This window comes from Choristoneura fumiferana, chromosome 11 (assembly GCF_025370935.1).
Source record: "Choristoneura fumiferana chromosome 11, NRCan_CFum_1, whole genome shotgun sequence".
Lineage (NCBI taxonomy): Eukaryota > Metazoa > Arthropoda > Insecta > Lepidoptera > Tortricidae > Choristoneura > Choristoneura fumiferana.
The window spans coordinates 1,108,014-1,117,673 of NC_133482.1; the positions used below are offsets into that span (position 1 = coordinate 1,108,014).

The 9,660-nt window shown below is 38.9% G+C and overlaps 1 protein-coding gene across 1 annotated transcript in view; it reads left to right on the forward strand.

The window, feature by feature from the left end:
- LOC141432446 (5'-3' exoribonuclease 2 homolog) overlaps positions 1-8,028 on the forward strand; it is a 38,759-nt gene extending 30,731 nt beyond the window's left edge. Inside the window, 1 exon segment of the mRNA XM_074094014.1 lies at positions 6,141-8,028. Coding sequence (XP_073950115.1) covers positions 6,141-6,520 — 380 coding nt within the window. The 3' untranslated portion in view covers positions 6,521-8,028.
- Positions 8,029-9,660: the final 1,632 nt, after the last annotated feature.

A 9,660-nucleotide genomic window follows, 5' to 3' on the forward strand; every position in this document is an offset into this window, starting at 1 on the left:
GCGCCACTGACAATGGCACTAATGGCAGCGCCTCGTTACGCCACTCGAGCGCGACCCGCGGCCGCAGGAACCGTGCCCGGCACACGTCCCTATCACTTCAACATTTCTTTAAGACTGTAAAATCTCAATATCTGTCTGTCTATCTGTGTTTCAATTTGATTTTGGAGGATTAGGCTGGGGCCCCTGGGGGCCTACCACGCTCTCTTAATACGATTCAGTTTAGGCTCTAAACTGAACTGCATCGCTATTTCGTACCACGACGTTACTTTTGCGATTCAGTTCAAGCACGGTTCAGCGACAGCGATACAGACATTTTCCTTCACTCACTTGAAGCGGTTTTCGTACCATGACGCTTAACTTGAGTGGGAATTGAATCGCTTCAGTGTCAAATTTAGCGATTCAGTATAAGTTACTCATTCTGTCAATTCTTTTGGAATTTTAAGTGTTTTACTTGGAATATTTTTAAATTTCAAGAACTTTTAAACTTTTATTCAAGTTTTATAACTTTTCATAGGACATTGTGCTTCTTAACTTCTCATTGATAAAACTAATTTTTCAGTGAGAAAATAGAATCGTGGATTAGTGACAGCGTAAACATTTTATTTGTAATCAACACAACTGGTGCTGCGGCTGTGCGTAAACAATCCAATATGTATACAATCTGGTTTATTAGAATTGTCATGGCATTTTGTGAATAGTTATGGTTTTCAAAATAAAGAGGTTTTAGTATACAATATTTGGTTTGCATACAGCGGCATCCCTTTCGCGACTTAGCGTTTCAGTTTCGGACCAGAGACAATATCGGTCTTTCATTCACTTGTAAACCATTGAGACTCAGCTCTGAGAAATAAACGTCGTGGTACCAATTTCGACGATTCCGTTTAGGTACCTAAATTGAACTGCTCTGCGTTTGGATCGTTTATGAAAAGATCATGGTAGGCCCCCTGAACTTAGTAATGTATAAAACTGTTGTGATTTAAATAACGATAACCTAACTAACCTGAAAAAAAAACCGGTCAAGTGCGATTCGGACTCGCGCACGAAGGGTTCCGTACCATTATAACATACAACATAAGACATTAGCAAAAAAACGAAAAAAAACAAGTTGGTTATATTGGAGCCCCCCTTAGATATTTTTTTCTATTCGACTGGATGTCAAACGAGCAAGTGGGTCTCCTGATGGTAAGAGATCACCACCGCCCATAAACATTTGCAACACCAGGGGTATTGCAGATGCGTTGCCAACCTAGAGGCCTCAACTAAATATGTATTCTGTGAAAATTTCAAGTGTCTAACAATTACGGCTCAAGAGGTAAAGCCCTGTGACAGACCAACGGACAGACAGACAGACATACAGTGGAGTCTCAGTAACAGGGTTCCTTTGGCACCCTTTGGGTACGGAACCCTAAAAACTAATCATATTTGTAGGCAAGTTTAATTATCTGACGCACGGTATTTCTTGCTTGTAATCAATGTAAGTACAGATTTAACTAACACTTAGCTAATAAGTTCTTACTAAAACAATTATGTATGAGTCACTAAGTTACTCGAATTAAATGAATTATTATTATATTATTATTATTATTATTTCTCGAACCCTCATTAAATAAAAAAGCCCAGAAAAATCGTGCAAGTGGCATTACATTGCGGCGCTCGCTAGACCACTACCAACTCTTTGGGCTTACAGCCTAGCAATGTACTGCTGAGCCTTGGTGGCCGAGTGGTATGACCTATGGCCTCTCAAGCAGATGATCATAGTGTCAAACCCCGGCTCGCACCTCTGAGTTTTTCGAAATTCATGTGCTGAATTGCATTTGAAATTGACCACGAGCTTTACGGTGAAGGAAGACATCGTGAGGAAACCTGCACAACAAACCTGCGAAGCAATTCAACGGTGCGTGTGAAGTTCCCAATCCGCACTGGGCCCGCGTGGGAACTACTGCCCAAGCCCTCTCATTCCGAGAGGAGGCCTGTGCCCTGCAGTGGGACGTATATAGGCTGGCATGATGATGATGATGATGAATGTACTGCAACTTGCACGATTTTTCTTGCTAATCTAAAGCGGGCTTAACATCGACACCACCCACATATTTTTTCTATGAAGCACAAAACTATACAATATTTAAGACGCTTCATTATAAAGATACATAATTTAACGGTTCAGCGGAGCGATCGGTAAGCATGCCACAAAAACCTGACTGTTTGTAAAGTACTACAGATATCAAGTTATTTGCGTACAGCATGACGAAGTTGTTGATGAGTTAATTCTTTGTTTGCCGTATCGCTGAAGCTTGGAGCTCGCGTCAAATCCTTTTACGATCAAACTGTTCATGAGCTGAACGGCTCAGCGCCCCAGCTGGCGACCGTGGATTACACCGCGGCACGTGGAAATATAATATTATGGAACTGACTACTATCTATCACCTTTCTAATCAAAATAATAATAATAATTAAGTAAACAAAAGCATGTGTTTGTGATTATGTCATTTGTTTTTAAAACGTCTCAACCACAACTTGTATAGTATAAAGGGTGGCTTATTTAGATCGATCAGTACGGGAAAGTCTAAAAATATATGACATACGAAGATCTGTTCTTAGGAACCATGTCATCGATTTAAGTAACAAGAAAAACTACATTCAAACATTAAAAAAAAACTTGTCTCCAGGTAGTTTTGAAAAAAAAAAACTTACATTATTTTAATTGGATATCTATCGATAGTGTAGGTCAGTGTTTTTCAATCTGGGTCGCCGTCACGTGCTTAAAGGGGTCGCCGTATCTTAAAATCTCTGTTATGTATGATTATTCAATGTTTGTATTATCAACGTAAAATAATACCAGTGTAATTTCTGTAAGCAGGGGTTCGCAGAATATTTTTCTAACCAAGGCGGGTCGCGATATGAAAAAAGTTTGAAAAACACTGGTGTAGGTCATAAGCAATAAATGTTACTATGGAAACACGATATCTGCAATGAATAAAATGCATTGCTTCCATATTCTTTAATAATGTAAGTTTTATTTTTCAAAACGTCCGGGTTCGATTCCCGAGTTGAGTACAAGTTTTTTTTTAATGTATGAATGCAGTTTGTTTTGTTATTAAAATCGATGACATCCTAAGAACAGATCTTCGTATGTCTTATAGTTTCAGACTTACTCATACTGACCGATCTAAATGAGCCATCCTGTATACGTCCCACAAAATAAGTGGGTTTGGGCCGTAGTTCCCACGCAAGCCCAGTGTAAATTGCGAATTTCACACATACCATTGATTTGCTTCACAGGTTTGTGCAAGTTTTCTCACAATGTTTCCTTTCAACGTAAAGCTTGTGGCATTTGAAATGTAATTTTGCACAGGAATATCGAAAAGTTTCCCGGGTGTGAGTGAAAATTGCGCTGGTTCAAAGCATGAGTGGTACCTATACGTTTCAAATAACATTGGGATTGGATTGGCTGATAAGTTCAATCACTACCCGTCAATGAGGGCTATCGTTTTTTCACTCACTAGATGCGTGAGGTTTTAAGTATGGCTTTCAAAGTCTGTTATTACGGCGTGAAACAAAGTTTAGTTAAAATCATATTAATACACCTTAAAACGTACCATAAAAATATCGAGCATGCCACAGTGTTCCATAGTCCCCGTTTTGTTCGGAAAAAGTGGAGGACAAAGTTTCCGAAGACAAAACTAAAACACAGACCATTCATTGCCCCAGTATTTGCCACAGATTTGGCGTAGCTCATATGAGATTTGTTTCCTGCGCCTATACGTTTCAAATAACATTGGGATTGGATTGGCTGATAAGTTCAATCACTACCCGTCAATTGTAGTTATGCCAGCTGTGTAAAATTAATAATATACTGAGCGGCAAAAAATCTGGCCCTCAAATGTATGCAGAAATAGGTTATTTTGTATGGAGAGTGGGTCAAATTAGGTTTTTGTTTAACCTTTTTGTATTTCCTTTTTTGTACACTAAAGAGTAAAAATATATTTGATTGAACCTTGTTTTCAATTAAACATACTTTAACTCGGAACATTAAAAAAACTAGAAAAGATAAGCTTGGTGCGGGAATCAAACCCGGCTCATCATTCTGTAACGCGTATTTCACTATACGCACCATGCCGAGATAAGACATTCTCAGCAAAATTTGACAATGTATAGAACCTGACTACGAAGCTTGAGGTCCCGGGTTCGATTCCCGGCCGGGGCAGATATTTGTTTGTATAAATAATACGAATGCGAGAACGGTCTTGGATGTTCAATATGTATTTAAGCATGTATTTATCTATACATATAAGTGTTTATCCGTTGCCTAGTATCCATAGTACAGGCTTTGCTTAGTTTGGTACTAGGAAATTGGTGTCAAGTGTCCCATGATATTTATTAATTTATTTATTCTCAAGACGGATATTTTCAATTTACTTTGCGAATGTTTTTATCGCCAACCGCGCGAGTCCGACTCACGCTTGGCCGATTACCAAAAGTCAAAAGTTTTGCAGGTGGTAGGACCTTGAGCAAGGTCCCACCATCTTGCTCACTAATCCTGCCGTGAAGCAGCAGTGCTTGCACTGTTGTGTTTCGGCGTGGAGAGCAAGACAGCCGGTGAAATACTTGAGGTATCCCATCTTAGGCCTCTAGGTTGGCAACGCATCTGCAATCCCCCTGGTGTTGCAGGTGTATGGGCGGTGGTAATCTCTTACCATCAGGAGACCCACTTGCTTGTTTTCCATCCAGTCGAATAAAAAAAAAGTCTTTTCATCCGCATCTACATCGACGTGGCGACATTAGGGCGTCACAAAGCAAGCGATTAAACACTCGGCGAGCGATTCGCGAGCGCACGGCGTTTGAAAGCACAACCTGCCAGTCAAAAGGGCGTATGTGCGAACACTCGGTACAAACATACGCCCTTTTAGCGCGATACCTTTCTTGGTCGGCAGTCGAACTGTTAAATAGTCGGGATTACACTCGACGCCCGGCTGTCGCGAATCCGCGCACTTTTATAACAGAGCCAGTATTACAGTCTGATTGTAAATAAGTACTTGTGAGGCCTCTCCAGTAGAGGGCCGTGGGTTCAAACCTCGCACCTGTCTGAGTATTTTGGATGTTACGTGCGTTACATTTTTCTGAAATGAAATGAAATGAAATTTATTTATTTGCTTTAAATGTAGTACATTACACGTAGTTCATGCATTCAAACTTTATAAGTCATGCAAATATTGAGATTTACTATATTAATAACAAAATACTACTACTACTCTAATATATATCCATTTGTTTAGTTCCATCTATTATAAGGACATTTTGCAACAAAAATGTCTGTTTGATAAAAAAATATTATTATTAAATTATATAATATTAAATTTTCAATTATTAAATTACTAATTATTCAATTATAAATTATACAATTATTTATTATTTACATATTGTCCGAGAATTCCCTCAGAGAGTAATAACACTTCTGTGACTTTAAAATGTACCACGAGCTTTACAATTTTACAATGAAGGGAAACTTGGTGCATGATGAGAATTGTATAGTAGGTATGCATGAATTTCCTAATTCGTACGGCCTGCAAGGTACAGGCATTCTGAAAGGAGGCCTGTGTCCTGCAGTGGGATGTATATAGGCCGAGATGATGGCGTTTGCGTACGATTGACGATTGATGGCCTAGTGGTTAGAGAACCTGACTACGAACCTTGAGGCCCCGAGTTCGATTCCCGTGTCGGGGCAGATATTTGTATGAAAAATACGAATGTTTGTTCTCGGGTCTTGGGTGTTTAATATGTATTTAAGTATGTATCTATCTATATAATTATATTTATCCGTTGCTTAATACCCATAACACAAGCTTTGCTAAGCTTACTTTGGGATTAGGTCAATTGGTGTGAATTGTCCCGCGATATTTATTTCCTAAAACGTATCCAAATTTATATAAGCGTGCCATAATATTTGATCAGTTCCCTCAATTTATGCGGACTCCCACAATCGGTTTCTGACATCTGTAAAGGATGTCCTTTAAAAAAAAAGGATTCTCCAAATCGGTCCAACCACAAGTAATCGGGGAACATAGATAGAAAAAGCGACGAACTTGTGAACCTCCTCCTTTGTTTGGTGTTTCTTTTTTATAAATTAGTTTCTTTTGTTCCAGATCGGTCACTATCAGCCGGTCCTCACCGAGGCGGGTACGTGCCGTTCAACCAGGGCCACCAAGGCCACCAAAGCCACCAGGGCTTCCAAGGCCACCAAGGCTACCAGAGCCAAAGCTACGGCCAAAACCAGGGCTACCAAGGCCAATCCTTTAACCGTCAAGGCTACCAGCAGCGGGATAGATACGGACAAAACCCAAACCAAGGGTACCAGAACAGGCAAAGCCAGGGGTACCAGCAAAATAGACAAGACGGATACTCACCGAGACCCAGCTATGGGCAGAACCAGAGGCAGAACTACTCACAGAATCAACATGGGTCCAGTCAGGGGTATAGTTCTAGGCAGCAGGGGTCAAGCCAGGGAAGGTCCACATGGCGATGATTTCCACTTAGCTGTAGGTAGAAATTCAGTTTCATGCAGACAAACGCATCCTTACTAGATGTATCGATGTTACCAATTCTATATTGTTTGTTTTTGAGCAATATCAGGCTATTGATTCGGTAAAAAAATAAAAATTGTTCTGTAGAAAAACACAAAAAGCAAGCATCTAGCGGATTTCCCGCTAATAGCCAGCCTTACTTAAATATATAAAGAAATATATAGAAAACTGGAAAGACATTCCACTTTAAATCCGGAAGTGTACTTTTCACGTTGTGTTACTTAATCACTAAGATTTTGTTAACAGTTATTATGTGTAAACTTCAATATATTTACCTCGTTTCTCTGCTTCTAATTGTGCATCACAGCTACGTCTGTGGTATTTGTCGCAGGGCCAAGACCGGATTAACCATTAGGCAGAGTAAGCAGCGACCGTCTATGGCCGCGCGCGCTTCAAATAAATTGAAAATGTTTTATAGATAATTTTTCATTAGAAAAAAATTGAACCCAAAAATAATTAAAGGTATTATTAAAATTATTACCATTTATGGCTTGAATAAATAAATAAATAATAAATCCTCAATTATATACGTAGGTATATCTAATTGCTTTTTTTTGACGCATGTAGTCGTATGATTTGAATGAACTTTCACACAGTTTATTCTCATCAAATGCCTGGAAAGGGGCCCGAGAATCGGTTAATCCAGTCCTGTATATATCGCACAAACGTAGAACTGTGGTGCGCGATGTGTAGCAAAAAAACAAGGTAAAGATATTGTAAATTCATTGACCTCCGTAAAGTAACGTCAGAATCAATTAATTGTTATTTGAGTTTGACTTAGTCTCTATATTAACTTAAAATAGCAAAACGAAGAAGACGCTAATGGAATAAACTAAGTGTTTATTAAATGATTTTCGTTCTGATTATGTCATTCACTGTGTTGTCGTTCAAGTCAAGACTTTCAAGTCATGCTCATAGTTATAAAAAACACATGACAAACCTATTTACCATTACCATACAAATTTAAGAACTGTGCCTTGCTAAAAAACGGTAGGTATCGAAAAAAAAAGTTTCTCTTTATTCGACAATTCGTATGTATGTGTGTATACTTTTTTTAACGTATCTGCCGTTTTTGCATCAGAGGCGAAGTTGTATTCAATGTCATAATTATATGTACGTTACCAAGACGTCGAAAATTTCTTTACATCTTTATGCTACTAGCAATAAGGTCGGTGTGCACAAATACGTATTTGACGCGATCGGTGTATAAATATCTATGACCTTGACTGAAGTTTAACAAAAATGAAAACAAGCGTAATGTAAGGTTTTAGCTTGAAACTTTTATATATTTTTTTAATTTCACGTAATAGCTATTTTAATTTGATTTTAACATTTTCAAAGCCGGATGATTTATGACATATCAATGATTTAAAGATATATATGATTTCGTTAGAATTATTCAAAAAGATGCAATTCACTCTTAATAAAAATGAAACACTGACAAACTAAACTGTAGTTTAATTTAATTAAATATCTATAAATCCTTTAATAAACTACTTCTAAAAGAAATGTTTACATTTTTAACGCATTCACTGCCATCAGACTTCCACGGGTGCCACCGACGCACATGTGCGTTCAAAATGTATGAACAATTATGACAGCGGCACTCGGCGAAGTTGCGGAAACGCATATATGCGTCGGTGGCAGTGAATGCGTTAAATTAAAATCAAAGTGCGAGATTAATGTACTGTCCGCAACAGAAATGGATGAACAGTTAAGATGCTCAAAATAATCTACAAACGACTCTACTGCCAAGGTAATAAGAGAGTGTGTAGATAATTTTGAGCAAAAGAAACTGCTCATCTACTTCTGATGCGGACTATAGGGGAGACCGGGGAGAGTTGTGACAGAGGAGAGTAGTGACAACGTCGATTTTTTGGAACTTGTTAACTGGTAGCGAGCTCGCAATAGCGCGCGTTTTTTAGTTCAAGTCTCGAGCTATCAAACGCGCGCTATTGCGAGGTCGCTAGCAGTTAATAAGTTCCCAAAAATCGACGTTGTCACTACTCTCCTCTGTCACAACTCTCCTCGGTCTCCCCTACGGCCTGTTATTATCGGCCCGCAATGACTGACAACAATGTACTGCTTGATAATTCATGTCCTTATCGTAAATTACACGAGAGCATGAATTAACGGACCCAATAGTAGAACGTTGTCACAATAAGTGTCATAATGGTCACGCCGTACGAAAAAGTCTCGCACGGCGTGACGTCATGCGAAACTTTGACTGGCTATATCTTCATCCTTTTTGTTTAAGAATACATACTGTCTGTCATGTCTGTAGAAGAGGATCAGCTGTTGCTGTTTACCACAGAGCCAATGAGCCAACATTCACGGAACTGTAAATTGCTACAAGCTTCGAACGCACTTCAAATTATTATTAACGCACCTTTCCAACATGTAACGTAGCTGTCAAAACGTTTTCCAATATGGCGCACAAAGCGCGTCTGAAGTGGCGTTTGTGCGCGATCAATAGTTTTTTTAAATTTCTTTTTTGCACCACAATCGAAGGTTCGGTACAAAATTGTTCAACATGAAAGGAAATTAGGGCTGGGAGCCACTTGACGAGTGAATGAAGTTCGAACTTAACGGAGATTTTTAGGTTTTTTTGTTCAGGTAAGGGATGTAATGGGACGTAAATAACGCGGGGTCGCTACTGAATTTTTCGGCCGTTGATTGCCGTTATTGGACAATGGGCTCTTGTTTCATTAATGATCGGTTAAAAGTTAATAACGTTGATGTGTGACAAACTTCGGGTGGGTAGGTCAAGCGTCGAATGCAAGTTCTGATTTTGGTTGAAACCTGATGTTGTCAAAGGCTGATAATATTATTGTATGAAAACAGGAATCTAACCAATAGAGGTTTTAGACGGAAAGGTTCGTTCAAACCTAATGGGACTGATTAGTACTGACACGCGTTGGAATGTCTGAAACATGAAACATTGTGACACGAGAATTTTATATATTAGAAAGAAGATTTTTTTTGGGTGGACCACCGTTATCACTTAGGGCTATGAAAAATAGCTTACGTCCTATAAAGTCCTATAAAAATCAGTTTGGCTACAAACACTGTGACACGAGAA